Source organism: Rhinopithecus roxellana, chromosome 20 (genome assembly GCF_007565055.1).
Source record: "Rhinopithecus roxellana isolate Shanxi Qingling chromosome 20, ASM756505v1, whole genome shotgun sequence".
NCBI classification, from domain to species: domain Eukaryota; kingdom Metazoa; phylum Chordata; class Mammalia; order Primates; family Cercopithecidae; genus Rhinopithecus; species Rhinopithecus roxellana.
In genome coordinates, this window is record NC_044568.1 from 17,405,224 (window position 1) to 17,433,201 (window position 27,978).

Below are 27,978 nucleotides of genomic sequence, written 5' to 3' on the forward strand. Positions count from 1 at the left end.
GCCATCCCGACTCATGTTTCCTTGCCCTGCCTGGAGCACAGCATCCTGCCCACATCCCTGCAACCCTGGCTCCTTCCTAGGGGCTCTGAGGAGGCAGTACTTGGCCATCTGGTCACAGTTGCTGCAGGGCAGTTCTTGGCCCCAGCTGTAGGTAAAGTACTGTATGTTGTAATTTTTTGAAAGATAACACATTCACACGACTCAATTCAAATGCCACAGACGTCCCCCCCGCTCTGCCCCTTTCCCCCAGATACCCAGTTTCTCCCAGAGGCAGCCAATGATCTCAGAGGCTGTGTAACCACCCAGAGTTATTTTATGCATATCAAGGAAAGTTTACATAGAGGACTCTTTCTGGGGTACCCAGACACAGCATCAAATGCCATGGAATCCTACAGTGCAGACATTAACCTTTCAAGCTTTCAAATCACAGCAAGGGAAAGGTCGATGCTAGAGTTTCTCTAGTGCTCTTGAAGCCCTCTCCCTTTTTCTACTGAGTTTTACTTTACATGCAACAACAGGCTTCAAGCTTGGGGTCATTGTCGGGCAACAGTATCTGGCAAGAATTCAATGTCTTTTTCTCATAGTCATTGTATTTTGGCCTCTATTTATGGCAACTGAGAGAGAAAGTTTATTCCTAGATATATTTATTTAAGTAAAAAATAAATGAATTCATGGAAACATATTAAGCAATTATCCAGATAACATAAGGGATGGCAAAAATGGTGCAGATGGTTGAGGGGAGACAAGGAGAAGTTGGGGTGCTCTTGTCGAATGTCTGGCTCTGAACTCGAGAGGAGGCTGCCGGGGCTGGGCAGGAAGGAGGTAAATCTCTGGGGCCAGGAAAACCGTGCTGCCTGGAAGAGCCTCATGTTCCGTGGGGGCTGGGAGGACATATATATATATACAGGCTCCAGGCTGAACGGCTCGGGCCACTCATGCACGACTGCCTGATAACCATGCTGGCTGCCACCGTCCTGACCCTGGCCCTGCTGGGCAATGTCCACGCCTGCTCCAAAGGTACCTCACACAAGGCAGGCATTGTGTGCCGCATCACCAAGCCTGCCCTCCTGGTGTGTAAGTATCAGTGCATCTGTCTGCCCTGCCAGGGGTCTTTTCACGGACACCCACTATGCCAGGAGCCTCTGTGGTCTGAAGCCAGCTCTGAAGCTGGCTGCCACACTAGCCCAGAGAGAGGAGTGCCCTGGGAGGGAGTGGGCTGAGTGGAGCTGTCCTCACCCTCTCCTGACCTCACCTTCAAGGTCAAGTTCTTTGGTGAGAAGGTCCTAGCTGGGTTGCAAATAGCCAGGTGTAGGGATTTCTGTTTGTCTGAGACTCAGAATCACTGGGGTTCGAGTTAGGGTTCAGATCTGAGCCAGGTTAGGGGGTTGAGTTAGGGGGTAAAGATTAGGAGGTTGGTGTATATTTGGTGTTGGGGTCACTCTATGGCCAGAGTCAGGGGTTGCCATGAGCTCAGGTGACAGAGGCTCCATCACTGACTGTTGTGTGACTTTGGCCAGCTCCCCTGCCCTCTCTGGGCCTCAGCCTCTTGCTCAATACAATAAGGGTATAGGGAGGCTAAATGATACAATTTCTAAAATAGAATATCGCCAAGTTCAAGAGCCAGGATGATAGACCCCCAGGACTACAGAGAGTGTCACAGCATCGTCTGGGTGAGACTAAGGTTAGTGTGTGACTGGGCTCAGGGCTGCCATTTGACTGGGATCATGGGGTTCCCATGTGTCAGGATCCAGAGGCTAGGGTGTGATCAGGATCACTAGCTGGGGTCAGGGTCAGAGCTCTCTGTGTCCCCTAGAATTGCCATCGACCTTAAACCAAGAGGGAGGCCTCAGCTTTAAGGCCTGCTGGGAAGCCTCATCCCAGAGAGGCTGAGTCATGGCCAAGGCCGCTTGGGGGTGGGAGCAGGGGGTTTGGCACGGGCCTACAACCCCTCAGCCACTGCCCTCCCCTCTAGTGAACCAAGAGACTGCCAAGGTGATCCAGACCGCCTTCCAGCGAGCCAGCTACCCAAATATCACGGGCGAGAAGGCCATGATGCTCCTTGGCCAAGTCAAGTATGGGTTGCACAAGTGAGTCGGGCCTCAAGTGTGACCAGGCTGGGGGTAGGGAGGAGGGAGGAACAGCCTGGGGCTTTCCCCCAGCCCATAGGGAGGAAGGTCAGCAGGGCCGGGGGGGGGGGGGGAGGCTGGGGGGGGCAGAGGTAACTCAGGTCTTTCCCCTTGATTTGGAACCAGACCCTGACACCTCCCCTAACCCCACGCTCCATCCCCTGGTGACCTGGGGGATTTCTTGGAGTGTATCAACCTCCTCAACAGCCCTTCTAAGAGTCAGGCTTCAAAGGGTCCTTTCCCACTGCCCTGGGACGATGGAGGTCTTATTTGGGGGTGAATAGGAGGGTAGGGTAGAGAGATCTCAACAAAATAGGTGTATTTTTTAAAAAAATTATAAATGTTGTTTTCTTAGAGACAGAGGTCTTGCTATGGTGGCCAGGTTGGTCTTGAACTCTTGGCCTCAACCAGTCCCCCACCCCAAGCCTAAAATGAGTATCTTGACTTTATTTGGGATGATCGTAACAGCCAAGGGTCGGTTGTGGGCCAGGTGCTTTTACAAACAATATCTCATTTTATCGTCACCTTTATCATATATTTGTTCTTTCTTTTTTTCATTTTTTGAGACAGAGTCTCCCTCTGTCACTTAGGCTGGAGTGCAGTGGCACAGTCTCAGCCCGTTGCAACCTCCGTCTCCGGGTTCAAGCAATTTTCGTGCCTCAGCCTCCAGAGTAGCTGGAATTACAGGAACATGCCACCACATCCGGGTAATTTTTGTATTTTTAGTAGAGATGGGATTTCACCATGTTGGCCAGACTGGTCTCCAACGCCTGACCTCAAGTGATCTGCCCACCTCAGTCTCCCGAAGTGCTGAGATTACAGGCGTGAGCCACCACGCCCGGTTCTTTATCTATCTTAATCTTGATTGATTGATTGATTGAGATGGAGTCTCGCTCTGTCACCCAGGATGGAGTGCAGTGGCGCGATCTCAGCTCACTGCAACCTCCACCTCCCGGGTTCAATGATATTCTCCTGCCTCAGCCTCCCCAGTAGTTGGGATTACAGGCGCCCGCCACCACGCCCGGCTAATTTTTGTATTTTTAGTAGGGAAGGGGTTTCATCATGTTGACCTGATTATGAACTCCTGACCTCAAGTGATCCGCCCGCCTCGGCCTCCTAAAGTCCTGGGATTGCAGGTGTGAGCCACGGCGCCCAGCCTATCTTACTCTTTATCATATATTTTATTTAGCCTCTTCTGTAAAAGAGGATAATGTTACCGCCCGGATGGCCCTGCTTAACAAATACGGAAACAGGAGCTGATAGAGGTTTCGCAGCCTGGCGGAGCTCATGTGCAAACTCAGCTCAGTCTCAGGAACTCAGCCATCTTCCTGGCACATCAGGCTGCCCTGGAGCCTAGGTCCCCGTCTGTGTGTCGGTCTGAGGCCTCAAGGGTGGTGGAGACATTGTTCAGGGACCTTGTCTTTGTCTTAAAGCCAATCTCCTCCTCCTCTCCAGCCCCGCTAAACATGCTCCCCAGGGGTGGTCTCTGCTACCCGCGCACTTTGGGCCTGGAGTCTTGCTAAATGTTTCTGAGCCACCAGGGGGCGCCAGCGGTGCAGCGATGCCGCTTCGCCTTTTGCAGGAAAACTACTGCCGCTAGGGGGTGCTGTGGGGCGTCCCAGGTCTCGCGCAGCCACGCCCTCTGTGCGACCTTGGGCTTCAGTTTAGCCTTCTGTAAAAGAGAATAAATGGGCAAGGTCCAGTGGTTCACGCCTGTGATCCCGGCACTTTGGGAGGCCGAGGCAGGAGGATTACTTCAGCCAGGGTTCAAGACCACCTGTCTCTATGAAAAATTTAAAAATTAGCTGGGTGTGATGGTGCGTGCCTGCAGTCCCAGCTACTCAGGAGGCCGAGGTAGGAGGATCACTTGAGCCTGGGAGGTCGAGGCTGCAGTGAGCTATGATTGCATCACTGCATTCCAGCCTGGGTGAGAGAGCAAGACTCTGTTGCTAAAAAATAAAAGAGGATAATGCTATCCTACGCCTGTGTTACAAGAGGTCAGACATGGCAAAAGCATCTTGAGAAGTTAAAGAGATAGCACCCTTAATAAATTAGCAATAATTCAGTCGGACCAGACTGCCATAGACTAGATGTCATAGTCATTGATATATAACTGTTATCCCAAACATATATGGATGGGGTAGAAATAAAATATGATTGGCCATAAATATGATTGGCCATGATTAACATTAGATGAAGCTGAATCATGGCTAAGATGAGAATTCTTCACACTATTCTCTCTAAAGGGAATAGAATAAGATACAACAGAACAGACAGGGAAAGCCAGATATACATGGATTCTCCTTGCTGGGCGCAGTGTGTCATAGTGGCTTATAATACGGGATTTGGAGTGGGATGAACCCAGGATCAAATTCCCTTCTGCTGAGGTTTTCTGAAGCCACATAAGCAGTCTGAGTCATTTCTGTGTCAGTTCACTGGGTACAGCAATAGTGACCACCTCGTGAGTAGCTGTGAGGATTAAACGAGGAAATGTGTGTAAACTCTCAGCACACTGCCTGCCACACAGCATGTGTTCGGAACGTGATGGCCGCTTCTATTGTGTCATATTCCATGTGCTCAAACCAGGCCCCGGGGAGAGTTCAGCAAGGGTAGAGGGGTTTGAGAGTGAATGTGGCCCACTGGCCTCCCTGCCTGCAGTCTCTCCTCTCTGATGCTTGCTTCCTAAGGGCCTTCACTGAGCCCCACCTCTGACCAAGTCCCCGGCGGCACAGATCCTCTGCTGGACCTACATTAAGACCCCAGGTCCAACACTTCTCCCACTGTGCAGCTCCACCTCTGCCCCCGGGGCCTGGCTGATGCCTCCTCCAAGCCAAGCCTCCTACTATCTTCCAAACTCCCACCCTCTATCTGGTGTCACCTCCTCTGGGAAGCCCTCTATATCAGTTTCCTATTTTCTGCCGTAAAAAATCACTCCAAGTTTAGTGGCTTAAAATGACTCAAGTTTATCATTTCACAGTTAAAAAGGCTAGAAGTCCACCATGGCACTCCCCGAGCCAAGATCAAGATGTCAGCAGAACCAGATTCCTTCTGGGGGCTATAGGGAAGAATTAATTCCCTCGCCTTCTCCAGCTTCTAGAGGCTTCCCCCATTCCTTGGCTTCCCTCCATCTCCTTTTATTTCGGGTGAGGGGGGCTCCCTGCTCTGACTTTCTCATTTATGGTATTCCCCCTGCTTTCCAGCAGCTGCGATTGTCCCAAATCCTGTCCTCTGGTTCTCTAGGCCAGAAAAACTGTGATCTACCAGAGTTCAAGACCTTGAAAGGGCCTTTTCCCACTGTCTTTTCTCACAGTGCAAGCTGGAGCCCACCTTCGTGCTAGAATCTGTGAAAATGGGAAAACGCACCCTGCGCTGTTCTCTTCCTCCACCCGGCATCTCCCCTGCAGTCCAGCTGGGTTTTTCTGTTTGTTTGTTTGTGGGTTGTTTGTGGGTTTTTTGTTTGTTTGTTTTTAAGACAGAGTTGTGCACTTGTCGCCCAGGCTGGAGTGCAATGGCACGATCGTGACTCACTGCAACTTCTGCCTCCTGGGTTCAAACGATTCTCCTGTCTCAACCTCCCGGGCAGCTGGGACCACAGGCATATGCCACCATGCCTCACTAATTTTTTTTTTTTTTTTTTTTTTTCATTTTTAGTATAGATGGGATTTCACCATGCTGGCCAGGCTGGTCTCGAATAACTGACCTCAGGTGATCCACCTGCCTCGGCCTCCCAAAGTACTGAGATTACAGGCGTGAGCCACTGCGCCTGGCCTAGTCTGACTGTTTTCACTTACTCTCTAATGCCTCAGGTAGTGTTTATTGTATTCTGTGCAGAGGTCAAGAATTTAGTCATCAAAGGAGGTTAGTGTGTTAGGAGCTTATGTAGCTATTACCAGAAGAGACTCCACCCCTGGCACAGTGGCTCACACCTGTAATCCCAGCACTTTGGGAGGCCAAGGCGGTCAGATCACCCGAGGTCAGGAGTTCAAGACTAGCCTGGCCAACATGGTGAAACCCTGTCTCTACTAAAAATACAAAATTAGCTGGCGTGGTGGTACATGCTTGTAATCCTAGCTACTCAGGAGGCTGAGGCAGGAGAATCACTGAACCCAGGAGGTGGAGACTGCAGTGAGCTGAGATTGCCCATTGCACTCCAGCCTGGGCAACAAGAGCAAAACTCTGTCTCAAAAAAAAAAAAAAAAAAAGGCTGGGCATGGTGGCTCACACCTGTAACCCCAGTGCTTTGGGAGGCTGAGGTGGGGCAATTACCTGAGGTCAGGAGTTCAAGATCAGCCTGGCAACATAGTGAAACCCCGTCTCTACTAAAAGTACAAACATTAGCTGGGCGTGGTGGCGGGAGCCTGTAATTTCAGCTTCTAGGGAGGCTGAGGCAGGAGAATCACTTGAACCCAGGAGGCAGAGACTGCAGTGAGCCAAGATCGTGCCACTGAACTCCAGCCTGAGTAACAGAGTCAGACTCAGTCTCAAAAAAAAAAAAAAAAAAAAAAAAAAAAAAAAAAAAATTGGTACGAGGTTTAAATTTCTTTTTTTTCTTTCTTTTTTTTTTTTTTTTGAGACGGAGTCTCGCTCTGCCGCCCAGGCTGGAGTGCAGTGGCCAGATCTCAGCTCACTGCAAGCTCCGTCTCCCGGGTTTACGCCATTCTCCTGCCTCAGCCTCCCGAGTAGCTGGGACTACAGGCGCCCGCTACCTCGCCCGGCTAGTTTTTTGTATTCTTTTAGTAGAGACGAGGTTTCACCGTGTTAGCCAGGATGGTCTCGATCTCCTGACTTCGTGATCCGCCCATCTCGGCCTCCCAAAGTGCTGGGATTACAGGCTTGAGCCACCGCGCCCGGCCTAAATTTCTGTAGAACTGAAAGAGGATTGGAGATTGTAGCACAGTCTAATTCTAAATTAGAGCATTTAGAAGAATGTGGAGTCTGTTCAACATAGTGAGACCCCCATCTGCACCAAAAATATGAAAATTGGCCAGGCACTGTTGGTGCCTGCCTGTGGTCCCAGCTATCTCAGAGGCTGAGGCAGGAGGCTCGTTGGAATTCGAGGCTGCAGTGAGCTGTGATTACACAACTGCACTCTGGCTTGGGCAACAGAGAGTCACCCTGTTTCAAAAAACAAAACAAAACAAAGAACAAACTATAAAAAAAGAGAGAAGAAGAATTTGGAGCAATCTGGTTGTTTCCTATACTGTAAGTCTTTGCCAATCTATTTAAAAAAAAATTATTTTTAATTTTTGTGAATACATAGTAGGCGTATATATTTATGGGGTACATGAGATGTTTTGATGTAGACATGCAACGTTTTGTCTATCTATTTTTTTGTTTTTTTTGGCGACAGAGTAAGACTCTGTCGCCTAGGCTGGAGTGTAATGGCATGATCTCAGCTCACTGCAACCTCTGCCTCCTGGGTTCAAGCTATTCTCCTGCCTCAGCCTCCTGGGTAGCTGGGACTACAGACACCTGTCATCATGCCTGTTTAATTTTTTTGTATTTTTGTGGTGACGAGATTTCACCATGTTGGCCAGGCTGGTCATGAACTCCTGACCTCAGGTGATCTGCCCTCCTCGGCCTCCCAAAGTGATAGGATTACAGGCGTGAGCCACCACGCTGCCCTGCCAATCTATTTTTGATCTAACTTGACTTCTGCTGGTGTATCCATACTCTTCCGAATCAATTTTCACCCTTCCTCACATACCATTTACATTTCTAAGAATTTGTCCATTTCATTTCATCTAATTTATCTCATTTGTTGGCATACAATTGTTCATAGTATTCTCTCATAATTCCTTTTATTTCTGTAAGATTGGTAATTATGGCCTTGCTTTTATTTCTGTTTTTAGTAATTTCAATCTTCTTTTTTTTTTCTTGCCAGTCTAGCTAAAGGTTTGTTGATTTTGTTGACCTTTTGGAAAAACCAACAATTGTTTTCACCGATTGTTGTTGTTTTTCTATTATTTCATTCGTAGGCACTAAGATCCTGATTACTTCCTTCCTTCTGCTAGCTTTGGGCTTAGGGTACCCTTATTTTTCAAGTTCCTCAAGGTGGAAAGTGTGATTATTGACTTGAGATCTTTCTCTTTTCTAAAGACAGGCATTTCTACATATAAATTTCCCCGTGAGCATGGTTCCCTCCATCTTCAGCCCAGCAGGGTTGACTCTCTCTGGGCGTTCTTCCCTGGTCACCCCTCCTCCACCTCTCCTCTTCTGCCTCCTCTTCCACTTTTCAGCAGCCTGTGATTACATTGGAACCACCCAGAAAATCTAGGATCATCTCCACACCTACCCCCAAAGTCCTTAACTTGACCATATTTGCATATGGGTAACATGAGTTGAGTGCGTTACCCAGGGTTTGACATGTTGGGTAACATATTTGCAGGTTCTGTGGATTAGGAGGCAGACATTTTGGGGGCCATAATTCTATCTTCCACCCTCACCAAGGCAAAATTGGAGGCTCGCTCCTTGGGCAACCTGGATGACCCCCGACATCCTTCCTCACTACCGTTCCTTCCCAGCATCCAGATCAGCCACTTGTCCATCGCCAGCAGCCAGGTGGAGCTGGTGGAAGCCAAGTCCATTGATGTCTCCATTCAGAACGTGTCTGTGGTCTTCAAGGGAACCCTGAAGTATGGCTACACCACTGCCTGGGGGTAAGCATTCCTGTCAGCTGATGCCTTATGCCTGGCCCTCTCTGGGCTGGAGAGCTGAATGAGAGTCCTGGGTCCTTGGCTCTTTCCAGGCTGGGCATTGATCAGTCCATTGACTTCGAGATTGACTCTGCCATTGACCTCCAGATCAACACACAACTGAGTATGTGTACAGCATCCTCTGGGGAGGTGGGAGCTGGACTCCAGGGCTTGTCCTCAGCAGAGTGGGAGGTTATGCAGGCAGAGGGTTCTGGGGCCACCAAAGGAAGCCTGGCTTGGGAAGTTTGCAGGGCTGGGGAGCCAAGAGCTGGCCAAGCTCTTGGCTGGCCTGGGCAGCATGTGGATACCATCCAATAGTGGAGGCTGCCCTGAGGTCGTGTCGGGTCTCCCTGCAGCCTGTGACTCTGGTAGAGTGAGGACTGATGCCCCTGACTGCTACCTGTCTTTCCATAAGCTGCTCCTGCATCTCCAAGGGGAGCGAGAGTAAGTACACTGCCCTGTGGCCCCCATTCCTGCTTGTGCCCATCCTGTTAGCATGTCCATGGCCCCCTCCAGGCTCAACCCCACACAGGGCACGCTTGTGGGTGGTCAAACCTGGGGGTAGCAATACCTTCAGCGGGGTCACTTCCTACACCTTCCCATCAATACACCCTCAAAGGCTGGAAAAAACAATAACCAACAGCTAGTAACTAACAGTTACTAAGAACTTGCTGTGTGTGCAAAGCACTATTCCAAGCCCTTTTCATGAATTAATTTATTTTGTCCTTAAAACCAACCCTAGGATAGAGATTCGGTTATCATCTCCTTTTTATATATGGGTAAACTGAGTCACAGGTTAGAAAGGGAAAGCTCGTATCTACAGAGTGCATCCTGCATCCTAAGGACCACACTAACTCACAGATAAAACTCCAGCCAAGCTAAGTAACTTGCCGAGGACACACAGCTCGCCACTGAGTGGTGGGAGTAGGATTTAAACCCAGCATTCTCTGACCCCAGAAGCTGAGTTCCTAGACACTTTACTCTCCTGCTTCCCAGGGTGGGGCTTTTTGTCTTGGCCAACACCCTCTGTCAAGGAGCTGTGGGTAACCCCATTGCACAGAGGAAGATAACGAGGTTTGGAGAGACCCTAGTCATGTAACCAATGCCAAACCTGGAAGGCAGAAGGTAACTGGTAGGTAGGGTCTGGAGAGGAATCAGGCCATTTTCTGCATCTGGAGCAGATGGACACGTGTGAATTTGGACTCCAGAAACGTTCTCGCGTATGTGACAGGTGTGAGCGTCACAGGAGCTGGGCCCCTCCCGAGGAATTCTGGGATGGTGTCACAGTTAATTCTTGGGTCTGAGGCTCTGTGTTCTCAGCTGCAAAATGGGGGTGATAATTCTTACTTCCTGAGCTACACGAATCAGGGCCAGCAGAGCCCTGAATGGTGCCTGCTACACAGTAGGCGCTCCATGGATGCACAGGACTGGTCAGGGGCTTATTGTGGTGCTTGCTGCCCTCAGGCCCGGGTGGATCAAGCAGCTGTTCACAAACTTCATCTCCTTCACCCTGAAGCTGGTCCTGAAGGGACAGGTGAGTGGGGCTGGCTGACTCCCTGTGGTCCAGGGCCATGCCTGGGAGGTTGGAGCCCTTTCCTCCCTGCCCTTCCCTGAGAAGGTGCCACTCCCACCTTCCCCATGTGGCCAGTCCCCTGTGCCAGTTCCCAGCACTGCCACCAACACGCAGCTGGAAGGAGGCACTGCCTTGCCCCTCCTCTGGCCTCCTTTCCTCCCTGGAAAGCACCTGCTCTGTCTGCCCCAGATCTGCAAAGAGATCAACGTCATCTCCAACATCATGGCTGATTTTGTCCAGACAAGGGCTGGTGAGTGTGTTTCTGTCTGCATGCCTCAGAAGACAGCAGTGGGAGCCAGAAAGCCATCTGTTGCACTACATGGCCTTGGGACCATCACTCCTCCTGTCTAGGTCCCATGGGCTCTGTCTGGCTCTGACACTTGATGATTAGTTACGGGCAGGCTTTGGCAAATCTCTGCCCCTTTGGGCTGCAGCCTCACAAGCTGTGTGACATTGGGCAAGTCACTTAATCTCTCTGAATCTCAGTCTCTTCATTGATAAAAATGGGGCGATAATAGCATCTACCCCACAAGGTGGCTGTGAGAATTGAGTGGGAAAAAATGTATGTAAAATAAGATGGTGCCTTGTACCTCATACCTGGCTCATTCTGAACCCTTATTATTATGACCGCTATTATCATCACCCAACACCCTGAACCTTGCAGTCACCAACATTTCAAGTAGAGAAAACATCTGATGAAAGATAACAAGGAAGAAAGCAGTGTGGAGATCAGGAACTCCCTGCCCTTCTGGGACCCTTCCCTCCCCTCCCATCAGGCCTCGGGTTAAGGGAGCCCTCCCACCAGGCTGTGCAATGTAGAAGAAACTACTCAGGACCCAGTTTCATCCTCTGTCCCGTGGGGACGCCCCTGGTCATGGAGAGGGACGCCAGACAAGAGAAGAAGGTGGTCTGAGAAGTGGGAAGCACTGTCCTGTGCCAATCATAATAAGAGTAATAGCCATCGTTTGCTGAACGATGCCCTGAATGGTACCCTGCACACAGTAGATGCTCCGTCATGCCCAGGACTACTGCATACCAAACACTTATATTAGCTATGGAATCCTCACAACCACCTGGCGAGGGAGGTACCGCTAACCCCCATTCCACTGAGGAGGAAATAGAAATTTCTGGAGATGAGAGGACCCCCTTCCCCCCACTAGGAAGTGGAAGCAGAATTTGAACCTTGGCCCTCCAACAACTCTTAAGCCCCCGCTCCCAGCTATTGTGCTGTGCTGTAAGGCCTCCCGCTGTGCGCCTCACCTGTGGAGAGGGAGGTGGCCGGCCTGCTCCTTATACCCTGGCACACAGTAGGTGCTCAGTAAACAGAGGCAGTGAGGGAACAGTGGAACTCCAGGTGAGGGGGTCCTCTGGGCCACTGTGGGGTATCAGGTGGGGAGGCTCCAGGCAGCCCCAGGCCCGTGGCAGGCATCCTAGGCTCCTGCCAAGGCACAGATGAGCAATGCAGGAAGGGCTGAGCACAGTTCTGTCTCCTTGAGTGGCCAATCCCTTCCTCCCCTTCCCTCCCCTCTACTCCTATGGGTGCATACACCTAGACTGGAACCTTGTCTGTCTCTCTGGGATCCCTATGCCGGTAGCTGTGCCATCAATGGGAATGTGGGTGGGCAAAGCTAACAGGAAGGGAAAGTGAGGTAGGAGTCTCTGGACTGGCCCAGGCAGCCACAGAATTCAGAGGGGGCTGGGAGGTCGGAGGGGCTGTTTCATGGGGACGTGGCTCTTGATGCAGGTTCGAGGGAGGAGGAAGGGAGGGGGACTTACGCTGCCATCTGTGCTCCGTCCCTCACATTGGTTCTGCACCAGGGGTTGGAAACTCTAGCTAGTGGGTCAAATGTGTCTGGCTGCCTACTTTTGTGAATGCAATTGTATTGGAATGGAGCCATGCCCACTGGCATGCGTATTGCCCATGGTTGCTTTTGCATTACAGCGGCAGAGCAGATGATTGCAACAGAGACCACATACGCTGCAAAGCCTAAAATATTTGCTGTCTGGTTCTTATAGAAAAAATCTGCTACCCACTGTTCTGGACTATAGAACTCAGGACAGACAGGTGATTAAGTCCAGGAGGATTCCAATATTCTCCTGGAAGTAGATTAGGAAAAAAGATAATTAGATTGCTCACATAGCTGGGCACTCATCCACGTTTACACAGCCTAGCTCATTGGAGATGGGGACACGGATGCTGAGCGAGGTCAGGGCCCTGCCCTGTCCTCTGCAGTATAGAGCAGAGCTGGGTTTCAACCCAAGTCTTGGACTCAAAGTGCCATGCTCTGAATCAGCCTTCTAGAAGGGCTCTACCTACCCAGACAGACAGACTTGGGAAAAAAGAGCATGAAAAAGTGTCACATCCCTCCCCACACACCCAGGTCCCACTTTACAGAGGGGAACACTGAGGCTGGAGGCTTGGGCAGCTGTGTGGATGCAGGGGAGCGGTGACTCAGGGCGGTTCCCCCATCCTAAGGCCCCGCCTTGATCTTTTCCTCCTGCAGCCAGTATCCTGTCAGATGGAGACATTGGGGTGGACATTTCCCTGACAGGTGATCCCATCATTACAGCCTCCTACCTGGAGTCCCATCACAAGGTAGGAGTTGTGGGAGGGTGGGGCAGGGCCCAGCTTCCCCAGGGGAGTTGGTCCTTTCCTGTGCTCTGACAACCCTGTCCCCCAGCTTCAACCTTATGGCAGCCAGGCGTCCTGGGGTGCTCCTCTGCATTCCTGATGCTGTGAGGAGGGCAGGCCACAGCGACGTGCCCCCGAGCCCTCTCTGCAGGCACCAGGGCTCCCCACTACAAGGATCCCAGCAAAGCACCAGCTTCTTCCTAGAGGACTTATTTGGCTTCTGTCATCCTCTACAGCAGTGGACTGTGGCCCCTCCGGGGGTACTGACAAAAGCTTTGGACCCTCTATTACTAAGGATATAGGTTCTACTGCTGTAACAAAGAAATCCAAAATAATAGGTGCTTAAACACAATAGACATTTATTTCCCTCTGTTGCAGTCTGAACATCTACAGTCCCTGGAAGCTGCAGGGTGTCAGGCACGCAGGCCCCTTCCACTGGGTTCTCAGCCAGCCCCAGGTGCAGCCTCATCCCAGGGTCCTGGCTGGCTGGCCTGACCACCACACCCACTCTGCTCACAGCCCATTGGCCTGAACTTGATCACAGGACCCCACCTTAGCTGCAAGGAAAGCTGAGGAATTTATTTCAGCTAAATATTGAGACCAGCTAAAAATTAAGTGGTACAGAATGGAGGGAGAGATGGGAGAAGATTTTAGGGCAGACCCAGCCATCTTTGTAACAGAGCCTTTCCCCAGAAAAATGAACCGAAGGATCATTTTGGAGGTTCATGGACACTCCTGAAGCCTGTTCACAACCCGTGGGCTGGATGATCTAGAGGGGCGGGGGACTGGGCAGCAGGTTGTTTTCCTGATTTTGGCCTCCAGGAGCTGATAGTCAATGGACTGCCCTCTGCAGGGGCAGGGCCGGTGGTCAGCTGGGGCGGGGTGGGAGCTGGAGGTCCATGGTCACAAGCTGTCCTGACCAATGTCGTTACTTGAATATAACCCTGTGAAGACGGGAACCACATCTGTCTGGTTCACTTCCCACGGTGTCTGAGACATAGTGGGCACTCTAGAAGTATTTGTTGAATGAGTGAAAGCCCCGCTGGGGTAAACTGGGTGCAGCTCTTTCCTCAGTTTCCCCATCTGCACTCCGGGCACTCTGCACTCTGGGTCTCCATTGTATTGGAATGGAGCCATGCCCACTGGCATGCGTATTGCCCATGGTTGCTTTTGCATTACAGTGGCAGAGCAGATGATTGCAACGGAGAGCACATATGCTGCAAAGCCTAAAATATTTACTATCTGGTTCTTTATAGAAAAAATCTGCTACCCACTGTTCTGGACTATAGAACTCAGGACAGACAGGTGATTAAGTCCAGGAGGATTCCAAGATTCTCCTGGAAGTAGATTAGGAAAAAAGATAATTAGTTTGCTCACATAGCTGGGCACTCATCCACGTTTACACAGCCTAGCTCATTGGAGATGGGGACACGGATGCTGAGTGAGGTCAGGGCCCTGCCCTGTCCTCTGCAGTACAGAGCAGAGCTGGGTTTCAGCCCAAGTCTTGGACTCAAAGTGCCATGCTCTGAACCAGCCTTCTAGAAGGGCTCTACCTACCCAGACAGACTTGGGAAAAAAGAGCATGAAAAAGTGCCACACCCCTCCCCGCACACCCCGGTCCCACTCTGAGCTCCTCCCATCTCCCTGAAGCTGGACCTGAGCCCAACAGGGACACACGGGGTTCAGCCAGCGTCCTGGCTTCCTCCAGGGTTATTTCATCTATAAGAATGTCTCGGAGGACCTCCCCCTCCCCACCTTCTCGCCCGCACTGCTGGGGGACTCCCGCATGCTGTACTTCTGGTTCTCTGAGCAAGTCTTCCACTCCCTGGCCAAGGTAGCTTTTCAAGATGGCCGCCTCACGCTCAGCCTGATGGGAGACGAGTTCAAGGTGAGTGGATGGTGCTGCTAGGAAATCCAGATGGCATGTGGTATGTGTGTGTATGCACACGCATGGGGAGGAGGGAGGAAACTCAGAAACTCAGTGGTGGGCAAAAGAACTAGGGACCACCTAAGCTGGAGCAATAGCAGTAAAGTCCAGACTGGGTGCAGTGGCTCACCCCTGTAATCCCAAACCTTTGGGAGGCTGAGACAGGAAGGTCCCTGGAGGCCAGGAGTTCGAGACCAGTCTGGGCAATATAGGGAGACCCCTGACTCTACAAAAATAAAAATACATTTAAAAATCAGCTGTGCACAGTGGTGCATACCTATAGTCCCAACTACTCAGGAGGCTGAGGTGGGAGGATCACTTGAGCCCAGGAGGTTGAGGCTGCAGTGAGCTATATTGGCACCACTGTACTCCAGTGTGGGTGACCGAGTAGAACTCCATCTCAAAAAAAATAATGAACTTCAGCATTTATTGGAGTCAACTATGTGTTGCCAGAGAGACAGATAGATAGAGTGATCAATAGATTTAGGTGTAGATATAACTTGGCACGTAGTAACTGTGCATTAGTCTTACATTTATTGCACAGTTACATTTGCTACACTTTGTCTTGTTGTACTCATCCTGTGAGATGAGTACTGTTACCTCTGTTTTGCAAACAAAAAACCACAAAGCTCAAAGAAGGTAGGTGACTTACTGAAGATCACGCAGCCTGTAAGAGGTGGCCCCAAAGCCTGTGCTCTTCACCTATACTGTACTAGAGATGCTTAGGTAGTTTCCAGGGCATGCTTGTCATTGAACTCATGAGGAAATTGAGACCCACAGAGGGGAAGAGACTTGCGCAGGGTCACGCAGCCTGCGTGGGGCACAGTGGGGAGCAGAAACCAGGCCTCCAGCCGGGACAGGGGTTCCCTGCCCCACACCCTACCCGGAGCATCTCACATGTTGTCTGGGAGGTTGGGAGTTGCGTCTGAGGAGGGGTCCAGTCCTTGAAACTGCACTTGGTTCCTGTGAAGTTTTCTTCTGAGGAGTGGCCTTTACACCGTCCACCCGCCAACTTCGCCATCTCTTTTCAGGCAGTGCTGGAGACCTGGGGCTTCAACACCAACCAGGAAATCTTCCAGGAGGTAACTGCCCCTGCCCCTGTGTGGGGTTTATCTCATGTACCCCAATCCTGCTCTGGCTTCAAGAGCCCCCACACAGCCAATGACAACACCAATGACAACAATTATAACAGTGAACACAGCTCTTTGTAGGGTGTTTGACAAGGAGCAAAGCACTTAGTGAGTGTGACTTCCTTCAGTGCTCACACCGACGCTATGAGTGGGGCAGTCAGACCATCCCCATTTTACACACAGGGAAACTTAGTGAATGGCAAGGCTGGGTTTGAGCCCAGCTCTATTGCCCCCAAAGATAATGCTCCATTCTCTGCTCTATTACCCAGGCATAGGGACTTGTAGGGGGCTGGAACCTCAGGATCAACTCCGGGCTCAGAGGGCCCCAGCAATAAGTGACTATTGATTACTCCTGATCCCAAAGCTGACTTCAGGCAAGCTCCTTGCGGGTCGCAGCCTCTTCTTGCTATGCCCAGTGGCAATGATGTTCATAATCCCACTCCTCAATGCAGGGTTCCACTAAGAACCCATGATCTCCTACCTCAAATAGACCTTGTGCTTTCTGAATAAGCCTCTCTCAGCTTTCTGGTTACCTCACTCCCCCACCCACTGCAATGACTTCTTCAGGCCTTCCCTGACATCCTCAAATCTCCAGCTGCCCCCTCCTGTCTACCTTCCACTTCCCTCTCCTCACACAACCTACTTCCCAAGAGCTGAGCAGAGCCACCAACAGAACTTCCCCCGCATGTCTCCGCTCCCAGTCCTACCCACTCACCCACACCTGCGCCTTCCTGCGGCCCTTCTCCTGTTCAAACAGAGGATGGTCCCTCTTCCCTTCTGAACTCAGACTGTCCAGCCTTCCCTGGCTCTGATGTCTCTCTCCCTGCACATATGAAACTCACAATATTGGGCAGGCCCCTGATTGGGTCTTCTTCCTCAGCCTCTTGTCTGAGTCCTGTTCCTTTGATGTCCTATTTCTAGTCTTTTCAGTTCTCTCTGTCTCCACCTCCTCCCCAGGCCAGGCTACCATTATCTCTAGTGGGGACCCATCTGTAGCTCCCGGTGGGTCTCCCTGTGTCCTGATACCCTCCTACAATCTGTTCCCCACAGCAGCCAGAAAAATCTTTTCAAGAAATAAAACTGGGCCGGGCGCGGTGGCTCAAGCCTATAATCCCAGCACTTTGGGAGGCCGAGACGGGCGGATCACGAGGTCGGGAGATCGAGACCATCCTGGATAACACGGTGAAACCCCCGTCTCTACTAAAAAATGCAAAAAAACTAGCCGGGCCAGGTGGCGGGCGCCTGTAGTCCCAGCTACTCAGGAGGCTGAGGCAGGAGAATGGCGTAAACCCGGGAGGCGGAGCTTGCAGTGAGCTGAGATCCGGCCACTGCACTCCAGCCTGGGCGACAGAGCGAGACTCCGTCTCAAAAAAGAAAAAAAGGAAATAAAACTGATCATTCACCTGCCTGCTTAAAGCTGGTGTAGGATACAGGCTAAGTGCTCTGCCATGGCCTCCAGGATCCTGCATTTTCTCATCTTGTCTACCTCTCCATCTAGTTGTTTCCCACCCAGTGTAACTGTTCAGTTTAAGAGTTGACGACATCTTTCATCAGCTCTGGAAATTTCTTTTCTTTTCTTTCTTTCTTTCTTTTTTGAGGTGGAGTCTTGCTCTGTAGCCCAGGCTGCAGTGCAGTGGCGCAATCTCAGCTCATTGCATCCTCCACCTCCTGGATTCAAGTGATTCTCCTGTCTCAGCACTGAAATTACAGGCGTGAGCCACAGCACCTGGCCCATCAGCTCTGGAAATTTCTTCGTCACTTTCTTTTCCATGATTGCCCCATCCCTATTTTCTGCATTTCTACCTCCTCAAATTTCCGTGAGACACACACTGGGCCATCTCATTCCATTTTCCGTGTCTCTTACTTGCACTGTCATGTTTTCCATCTCTTTTATCTCTACGCTAAATTCTGGATGATTCTTCAAGTATCTTTTTAGTTCATTAATTCTTTTTACAGCTGTGTCTTATTTGTTTACTTACCGACTGAGATTTTCATTTCATTTCATTTCATTTTATTTATTTTTGAGACAGAGTCTCACTCTTGTTCCCCAGGCTGGAGTGCAGTGGCACAATCTCAGCTCATTGCAACCTACACCTCCTGGGTTCAAGCAATTCTCATGCCTCAGCCTCCCGAGTAGCTGGGATTACAAGTGCACACCACCGTGCCTGGCTCATTGTTTTGTATTTTTAGTACAGACAGGGTTTCACCATGTTGGCCAGGCTGGTCTTGACCTCCAGATCTCAAATGATCCTCCTGCCTCAGCCTCCCAAAGTGCTGGGATTGCAGGTGTGACCCCTGCACCCTGCCGCCCCTTTCTTTCTTTTGAGCTCAGCTATGTATTTAATGAAACCTTTTCTTGTATATCCAGTGGTTCGATGGTTTCTTGGGGCATGTGGTCTCCTTGAGCCCAGTCCCACAGGCTGTAATCGAAGGTCCTCAGGCCACACTCCCCAGCCCCTGCCTGCACATTCCTTATCTTGGCCAGGCTCCTTCCACAGGGCTCTTGTCCACTGTCCCCTCTGCCAGAATGGTTTGCACTCCCCCATCCCATCTGCTCCTCCTCCTGCCCCCTCAGGGATGGCCTCTCCCACCTCACTGACTAGGTCAGATCCCCTTGTGCCACAGCCTGGTGTGTCTCTCCTTTAAATACTCCTCAGATGCAGTTTTATCTTCTGTTCTGGGATGCCCTGGAAAATGCTGGGCTCCTGCAGATACGGCCCGCAGTTCCTGCGCTCTCTGCTCTATCCCCACCCTTAGCCCAGCTGCTACAGCAGCTGCCCTCGGAGGGTTACCATGCAGCAGGTCCTGTTCTAAGATCTTTCCACAGATTATCTCATTTCATCCTCAGGACAACCCTATGAGGTAGGATCTATGATTATCCTCATTTTACAGATGAGGAAAGTGAGGCCCAGAAGGCTAAGTGAAGGCATCCTCAGCACATCCTGAGAGAGGCGTTCAGGGTAGGAATAGCCTCACTAGCACACAGATGAGAAACTGAAGCCCAGAGAGGATGAGAGTCCTAATTTGCACGGCCTGGGGTCCGGGTACTACCCCAGGCTGCCTCCTTTTCCCCAGCCCTGGGGCCCCAAGCCAGCTTTGTCCTTCCCATTTCTGAGGGCGGGGACTGCTGCTGCCCTGATGGGCCCCCATCCTGGCCATGAGACCACTGTCTTCCACAGGTTGTCGGCGGCTTCCCCAGCCAGGCCCAAGTCACCGTCCACTGCCTCAAGATGCCCAAGATCTCCTGCCAAAACAAGGGAGTCGTGGTCAATTCTTCAGTGATGGTGAAATTCCTCTTTCCACGCCCAGACCAGCAACACTCTGTAGCTTACACATTTGAAGAGGTGAGGCGGGTGCAGGGAGAGTGGTGGTGGGGGAACCTGACTCACAGATGGGCCGCAGGGGGCAGGGGCCTGGGGACCTCTGAAGCCTCCAGATCCTTGTCACCACCTCTGCCGGCACTGGTTGTCTCTTGCACATGGCTCCTTACAACCAAAATCATGTCATGCAAATAATGAGGGGTACACACGTGGCTTCCACAGCTTAGGTAATATTTTCTCTCTTTTCTTGTTTTTATTTTTTTAGAGACAGGGTCTCACTCTGTCACCCAGGCTGGAGTGTAGTGACACAATCATAGCTCACTGCACCCTCCAATCCTGGGCTCAAGTGACCCTCCCACCTCAGCCCTCCTGAGTCGCTGGGACCACAGGCAAACACCACCACACCCAGCTAATTAAAAAAAAAAAATTCCTTAGAGGCAGGGTCTTGTTATGTTGTCCAGGCTATTCTCAAACTCCAGCCTCAAGCGATTCTCCTGCCTCAGCCTCCTAAGTTGCTGGGGTTATGGGCATGAACCACCATGCCAAGCATATTTTCTTTCATTCTTATTTTTATTTATTATTTATTTATTTATTTATTTATTTGAGACAGAGTCTCACTCTGTTGCCCAGGCTGGAGTGAAGTGGCACAATCTCGGCTCACTATAATCTCTGCCTCCCAGGTTCCAGCAATTCTCATGCCTCAGCCTCCCAGGTAGCTGGGATTACAGGCATGTGCTACCATGCCCCGATAATTTTTTGTATTTTTAGTAGAGACAGGGTTTTGCTATGTGGGCCCAGCTGGTCTGAAACTCCTGGTTTCAAGTGATCTGCCTACCTCGGCCTCCCAAAATGCTGGGATTACAGGTGTGAGCCACGGCACCTGGCCAATATTTTCCTTCTTAAGCTGAGCAGTGGACAATGGTGTTTGTTACCCAAGTCCACAACCCTCCATCCATTAGGGCCACATGGGTTTCCAAATTCAGAACTTCTGTGAATTTGTAAAAGTAGTATAGTGTATAGACACTGGATATATTGCAGAACACCCCAATTGGGTGTGGGGTGGCACCCCACAATCAATTCTCCTCAAATGCCTCAATTGGCATTTCTCCTCATATGAAGCAAGATAAATACCATAGATAGCTTCCTAGACAATGGCCAGGTTTTGCCAACAAACTTAAGAAAAAACTTGTAGTTTTCAGATCCTGTTTGATTTTATCATTGCAAATAAGGAATTAAGGATCAGTATTATCTTTAAGGCTCCTTAGAATATCTTCAATTTTTTTTTTTTTTTTTTTGAGACAGACTCTCAGGCTGGATTGCAGTGGTGCAATCTTGGCTCACTGCAACCTCCACCTTTCCGGTTCAAGCGATTCTCATGCCTCAGCCTCCCCAGTAGCTAGCTGGGACTACAGGTGCGTGTCACCACGCCCAACTAATTTTTAGTAGAGGCAGGATTTCACCACGTTGGCCAGGCCAGTCTCAAACTCCTGACCTCCAGTGATTGACCCACCTCAGCCTCCCAAAGTGCTGGGATTACAGGCATGAGCCACTGTGCCTGGCCAATATTTCTTAATACATTAAGAATTAAAGACAAGAACAATGCAAGCACATTGTGGAAAATATAGAAAAATAGAAAGAAGAAAACCACTGTCACCATAACCCCCTTCTCCAGGGGCCTTTGATGTGGTTACTGGGCGCATTTCCTTCTGGTGCTTTATTATTTTTAAATAAACTTTTTATTTTGGAGTAACTTTAGATTTGAATAAAAGTTGTAAAATACAGAGTGTTCCCATATACCCCCCACCCACTACCCTCTTTGTTCACATCTTACTAACCATGCTACATTGTCATAGCGGAGAGATCAACATTGGTGCACGACTGTTAACCAAACTCTAAACTGTATTTGAATCTCCCCAGTTTTTCCACTGATGTCCTTTTCCTTTTCCAAGATCTGATCCACGATAGCACATTATATTTAGCCGTTCGTTTTTGTTGTTGTTTGTTGTTTCTGCCCAGGCTGGAGTGCAGCAGTACTCACTCAGCCTTGATCTCCCTAGCTCAGGTGATCCTCGCACCTCAGCTTCCCGACTAGAGATGTGTACCTCCACGTATTTTTTTTTTGTAGAGACAGGGTTTTGCCACGTTACCCAAGCTGGTCTTGAATCCCTGGGCTCAAGTGATCCACCCACCTTGGCCTCCCAAAGTGTTGGGATTACAGGCGTGAGCCACTGTGCCCAGTTTCTTTAACCTTTTAAATATCTCTTTAATTTTTGTATTATTTTCCTTTTTGGTTTTCTGTTGTATTCCTTTTGGCTTTCTCACGTGGATGTAGACGTATTGTTTTATTTACTTTTTCGTTGTTGTTAAGAATCTGAAACATTGAGCATTTGTTAAAAAAGAATTATTCGGCCAGGCACGGTGGCTCACACCTGTAATCCCAGCACTTTGGGAGGCCGAGATGGGTGGATCACATGGTCAGGAGTTCAAGACCAGCCTGGCCAATATGGTGAAATCCCGTCTCTACTAAAAATACAAAAATTAACCGGGCGTGGTGGTGCACACCTCTAGTCTCAGCTACTTGGGAGGCTGAGGCAGAAGAATCGCTTGAACCTGGGAGGCGGAGGTTGCAGTGAGCCAAGATCATGCCACTGCACTCCAGCCTGGGTGACAGAGCAAGACTCCGTCTCAAAAAAAAAAAAAAAAGAAAAAATTATTCATGTTAAAGCATGGTAAGAAAGACCATTTGGGACCCTCATGACAGGTATAGGAACCACTATGGCAGGGCTTACAGTAGTGGAAGAGCTTGGCCTCAACTTCAAACATGGGCAAGTGAGAATTTATAACCATGGAGCAGGATGGGATCAGGGATGGAAAATTACTAAGAGAAAACATCAGAGCTAAGGGGGATTCTGGCTAAAACCAACCTAACAGGATTCTGGCTGAAGACAGGGTGATCAGACAACATCTAGCGGGAGGTGGAGGTAGAGGAATCTGATCAGATTTCAAGGGTGATCACGTATCGAGAATAGGGGGTTCTTGCCAAATTGACTTAGCCGGGTTCTTTGGCTAAAACTGGATTTTTTTTTTTTTTTTTTTCTTGAGACAGAGTCTCACTCTGTCACCCAGGCTGGAGTGCTCCACTCACTGCAACCTCTGCTTCCCAGGTTTAAGCAATTCTCCTGCCTCAGCCTCCCAAGTAGTTGGGACTATAGGCACGTGCTACCACACCCGGCAAATTTTTGTATTTTTGATAGAAACGGGGTCTCACTATGTTGGCCAGGCTGGTCTCGAACTCCTGACCTTGTGATCCACCCACCTGGCCTCCCAAAGTGCTGGGATTACAGGTGTGAGCCACCGCGCCTAGCCTACTGGATTTTATAAGAAGTGCGCAGATGGTCCTAGGGGAAGGCTCAGGGACCTGACTGAAATTAGTCTTTACCACTATAACAAATACCTGTTAGCCCCTGACTCACCCAAACTCATCCGCCCTTCCTGGAATGTCCTGTTTCATTGCAAAGCACTTCATTCCCCCTCCCCCAACTTTCCTAGGCGTCTGCCCTTGTTCCTGCCTCCTGAAGACCTCCCCTTTGGCTTTTGAGCCTGGCTGTGTACAGAAAGGATTTTTAGAAATCTGTGTTAACTAGGACGTGTGTGTGTGTTGGAGTTGAAGGGAGTGCTTCCAGAAGGGAGTTTTGACTGGATCTCAAGGGCAGGGAGAAAGCCATGGGAAGGTGCCGTGGCCCAGGGAAAAACACAAATAGGGCGAGGGGAGGGGAATCCCAGTGTGGCCAGGGACAAGGGTTGTTTTGAGGTGAAGGCTAGGAGGTACATTGAGACCATCTAATGGAGGCTTAAAGACCAGAAGGAGAAATTAAAAGCCACAGAGGCTTTGGGATTAGGGGAGGGAAGAGATGACATGACTGGTGCTGGTGAAGGACTGTAGGATTGGGAAGGCATCAAACTGAGCCCTGGCTAAAGTGACAGAAAGCAGGAACAGCCTCCAAGCCTCAGCTGCGCCCACCACTTCGCTGCAGAGGGCGCTCCAGAGGCCTAGAACCAATGGGACACTTGTTCAAGGCCATACATCACATTCAGACCAGAGCCGGTAGTTTCTGCACTCCCAGCACATTCATTCATTCATTCATCCATTCATTCATTCATTCATTTTCTTTCTTTCTATTTCTTTTCTTTTTTTTTTTTTTTTTTTTTTTTTGAGACGGAGTCTAGCTCTGTCACCAGGCTGGAGTGCAGTGGCGTGAACTTGGCTCACTGGCAACTTCCACCTCCTGGGTTCCAGCGATTCTCCTGCGTCAGCTTCCCAAGTAGCTGGGATTACAGGCACATGCCGCCACACCCAGCTAATTTTGTGTTTTTGGTAGAGACGGGGTTTCACCATGTTGACCAGGATGGTCTTGATCTCCTGACCTCATGATCTGCCCACCTCAGCCTCCCAAAGTGCTGGGATTACAGGCATGAGCCACCGTGCCCGGCCTCATTCATTTTCAACAATCTGTTGAGGTTTCACTGTGGGCCGGGACCATATGGTTCCTGACCTCATGAAACTTACAGTCTAATGGGAAGAAAGGGACAATAACTAGACAAACAAAAGACTATGTAACTACTAATTGTGCCCAGTGCTATGAAATAAAAATGGGTGGTCAGCAGAGGTGCTTATACAACTTATAACTCAAAATCCAGCGTCTGTTTGAAAGTGATCTAGTGTCATGGGCCTCAGACTTTGGCGGGGTGTTACTGCACAGACTTCTAGACCCACCCCTAGGGTTTCTGGTTTGATGGGTCTGTGGTGAGGCCTGAGAACCTGCCTTTCCCACACATTCCCTTCTGCGTGGTGAGAATGATGCCAGTTAAGGGACCACACTTGGAGTAGCACCGCCAGTGGAGGAAGCCTCACCTCGCTTTAATAATGGTTTCACTTGGGAGGTGGAGGGAGTGAGGTGTGCAGGAAAGCCCAGGTTTGTGATTGTTTCTCACCAAACAGGAAGAAACTACTGGGGATGTGGATAAGTCAGAAACCAGGAGAGAAAGTGCCCACATGGGCCAGGCCTGTAATCCCAGCACTTTGGGAGGCCAAGGCAGGTGGATCACTTGAGGTCAGGAGTTCAAGACCAGCCTGGCCAAATGGTGAAACTCCATCTCTACTAAAAATACAAAGATTAGCCAGGCGTGGTGGCATACACCTGTAATCCTAGCTACCTGGGAGGCTGAGGCAGGAGAATCGCTTGAACCTGGAATATGGAGGTTGCAATGAGTTGAGATCGTGCCACTGCCCTCCAGCCTAGGTGACAGAGCGAGACTCTGTCTCAAAAACAAAACAAAACAAAACAAAACAAAAACAAAAAGAAAGTGACTTCTCAGGTCCTAACCCCAAAGCCACAGGTGCTGGGGAACTTTACTCGGTTTTCAGAAGAGCAGTAGCTAAGCCTGGTTCCCGTGTCACCCGTGTCTCTCCGGTCCCTCAGTGGAAAGAATCAAGGGCCCTGAGCTAGAAGAGTTGCTCTCTGCTTCAGGAAGAGCCCCGGCTCACAACAAATTTGGTTTCTCTCCCCAGGATATCACGACTACCGTCCAGGCCTCCTATTCTAAGAAAAAGCTCTTCTTAAGCCTCTTGGATTTCCAGTATGTGCCGCAGAGAAGAGAGGGGCTGGTCGACTCCGCAAACCTCTCCCTGGTCCCTTGGAGTCAGGCACAGCACAGGGTGTTGGTGGGGAAATGTGGCCCCTTCCCCCTGGGGCATATGGCCTGACTGCAGGGAGATAAGACCCTACCTAGACAGAATCTTCATTGGGAAGAAGGGGCGCCAGGAGGAATGGAGGGAGGGCCTAGCAGGAGGAGAGTGCTGCCCAAGTGAAGGCCTGGCAAATCTCAAAAGAATAGCAAATCTCAAGAGATGCCCCAAAGGGCCTGAGCTATGAGACAGAAGCACTGGCTGTTATTCTTAGAGTTTCTTTCCCAGGAGATGTTACAGGAGGGGGCCCAATGGTGGGTCAAATTCTCATCTCTTTCTTATTTCAGGATTACACCAAAGACTGTTTCCAACTTGACTGAGGTAGGTGGTCTTGGATAGACTGGGGGAAATAAGTCCTGTGGGACCTCCTGCCTTAAAGAAAGCAGGCGGAGGGCCCTAAAGGAAATCAGACAACCAGACCAAAAGAATCTGGACCAGATGGTCCGTGCTGTGTCTCTTGTGACCCTTCTTCTCCCTGCCATGTCTTTTGGGAGAGCCCTTGTTTTGCAAAAATGAGAGCGTGGTGGTATGGATTGGGGTTTAGGCAGAAGAGTACTGGCCAAGCAACCCCTCCCTGGACCTCAATTTTCCCTCTATGGAATGGGCTAGCAATCCTGGGCCTCCCCAGGGCGAAGGAAAGACCACTCAGGAGGGGCACCATCTGGGGCAGGAAGAGGGAGTGGGTTGGATGTATTTTTTTCACGGATGGGCATGTGGATGAATGCTCGTCCAGGGCGTGCAGCATCTGCCCTGTGGGTCATTTCCATGCTCCAGGGAGCACTCACTATGGGCCTCTGATTGGCAGAGCAGCTCCGAGTCCGTCCAGAGCTTCCTGCAGTCAATGATCACCACTGTGGGCATCCCTGAGGTCATGTCTCGTAAGTGTGGGCTGGAGGGGAAACCAGGTGCTGAGCCTGACAGTTTCCCATTTCACCTTGTGGGCCCTTCCCAGGCAGAGCTCCAGGAGCCCCTCTTCCCAGTCATTGATACTTAGCAGTCTGGACCCCCTTCACTCTCCCTGCTGGTGTCATTGCATGCCAATGACTCGGCCAGATGCACAGAACCCTGTTCTTGGTTTACCTGCAGAATATTATCTCTGCCACCCCGTGGGATGGCTCAACCCACTTTCAGGATGCAGGTCTCCTAATAGCAACCTGATATAGCAGAAAGAGTCCTGGGCTGGGAGGCTGAGACCTAGTTCTAGCCCAGTCCTGAACCTCAATTTCCCTTTCTGTAAAACAAGAATGTTGAACTTGATGACTCCCAATTTTCCTTTTGACCTTGAAATGGTAGAATATTTATCCCTCTGAGGTGACTCGAATGGTAGACTCTCAGACACCATAACACACATGTGCTGGGGATATTTTGGACAAGGCTCTGCTGAAAGCTTTCTGCTCCGTTCCCAACAGAGTATGCTGAGCTGACTATGCCTTCCTTTTGAATATCTGCTTGTCCACATGGCTTAGGTAGGAGAGGAAGGGCGTGGAAACTAGAATGATCCTAGTGGTGTATCTTGGCATCTCTTGGCCTCATTTTCCCCCATCTGAACCATGAAGCTAAAGCTAGGGGGTGCAGATTAAATGGTTCCTACAACTACTTGCAAGGAGACCACTCTGTGTGGTTGCAAAGAACACCTTGAGAAGCTGTGTGGGAAAGCTTCCTTCCTAGCAGGGTAGGTAGATTCAGCTAACTGCAGGTCATGTGGCCATTGGGGATGCATTGGGAGCTCAAGTTTGGGACAGAGGGAATTTTTTTCGGCAGCAGAGTGGCAAGCCCTGCCACCAGGCAAACTCTGCTCTTCCTCATCCTCAGAAGCACTTGCCCACTCTTCTAAGTCAAAGTGAAACACATGTTTACAGAATATTGGTCCAAAGGGGTCTCAGCATCTCCCACTGCCCAGGGTGGCAGAGCCTCGGGCCAGCCTTGCTCCCCAAGAAGGGCTGACTGGGGCTCTGTCCCCTGCCCCAGGGCTTGAGGCAGTGTTTACAGCCCTCATGAACAGCAAAGGCCTGAGCCTCTTTGACATCATCAACCCTGAGATTATCACTCGAGATGTGAGTACAAAGCGCCCCTTACCAGTCCCTGTTCCTGGGGAGGGAGGCCCAGACAGGATTCCCAGGGTGACTGGGGGCTGTTGGGGAGACAGGCAGAGGGGACTTCACCAGCTTGGCTCCCTTCTGGTGGCCTGGGAGTCAGCCCAGCCTGCCCCTCTGTCCTCCTGCCCCTCCCTCCAGGGCTTCCTGCTGCTGCAGATGGACTTTGGCTTCCCTGAGCACCTGCTGGTGGATTTCCTCCAGAGCCTGAGCTAGAAGTCTCCAAGGAGGTCAGGATGGGGCTTGAACCAGAAGGCAAGCACCAGGCTCACAGCTGGAACCCTGGTGTCTCCTCCAGCATGGTGGAAGTTGGGTTAGGAGTACAGAGATGGGGATTGGCTCCCAACTCCTCCCTGTCCTAAAGGCCCAATGGCATTAAAATGCTGTATCCAAGAGCTGGAGAGTCCTTCTTCTGTGGCTGATGGGTAGAGGGAGGGGGAAGGGATGTGTATCACCGGTGCCATCCTCCTCCTTTCAGCCCTTCCAAGGCAGCTGCCCCCAAACCCTCCAAGCTCCATGGTGCCTGGAGGAAGAAATCTGAACCTCTCTCCTTGGGACTCAGGGTCCTCCCTGATCAGGTCCCTGGATACCTTCCAAATTTATCTCCTTTAACCCAGCACTCTCCTTGTCTGACCAGCTTCCTGCAGGAGCTGTCACACACTCTGTGTCCCATGGGGTTCCAGTGCTGGACAGGAAGTGAAGGAGGACAGGGGCTTCAGATCCTGAGGATGGCGGG

General features: G+C 50.5%; 1 protein-coding gene across 3 annotated transcripts; it reads left to right on the plus strand.

Annotated features, from left to right (window-relative positions):
* The first annotated feature begins 828 nt into the window (after window positions 1-828).
* Window positions 829-27,637, plus strand: CETP (cholesteryl ester transfer protein). Of its 3 annotated transcripts, XM_030925100.1 has the most exons (17): window positions 907-1,074; window positions 1,601-1,681; window positions 1,973-2,087; window positions 8,651-8,785; window positions 8,875-8,945; window positions 9,178-9,265; window positions 10,286-10,355; window positions 10,584-10,644; window positions 12,899-12,990; window positions 14,735-14,914; window positions 15,985-16,035; window positions 19,263-19,427; window positions 24,973-25,040; window positions 25,437-25,470; window positions 25,955-26,027; window positions 27,118-27,203; window positions 27,384-27,637. In XM_030925100.1, exons 3-17 carry the CDS (start codon window positions 2,050-2,052, stop codon window positions 27,456-27,458), a joined length of 1,287 nt encoding a protein of 428 aa, XP_030780960.1. In that variant the 5' UTR covers window positions 907-1,074; window positions 1,601-1,681; window positions 1,973-2,049; the 3' UTR covers window positions 27,459-27,637. The 3 variants fall into 3 exon arrangements, with proteins under 3 accessions (XP_010363762.1, XP_030780959.1, XP_030780960.1); XM_010365460.2 differs by lacking the exon at window positions 1,601-1,681 and having other exon boundaries at window positions 829-1,074; XM_030925099.1 differs by lacking the exons at window positions 1,601-1,681; window positions 27,118-27,203 and having other exon boundaries at window positions 905-1,074.
* The last annotated feature ends 341 nt before the right edge of the window (window positions 27,638-27,978 follow it).

What these genes read in the sequence shown, in the direction of transcription:
- CETP (XM_010365460.2), top strand. Translation starts at nt 936, where the DNA reads ATGCACGACTGCCTGATAACCATGCTGGCTGCCACCGTCCTGACCCTG. An exon ending in GGCTACACCACTGCCTGGGG is followed by an intron (nt 8,786 to 8,874) that starts GTAAGCATTCCT and finishes GGCTCTTTCCAG; the next exon opens with GCTGGGCATTGATCAGTCCA. An exon ending in ACCTGGAGTCCCATCACAAG is followed by an intron (nt 12,991 to 14,734) that starts GTAGGAGTTGTG and finishes GGCTTCCTCCAG; the next exon opens with GGTTATTTCATCTATAAGAA.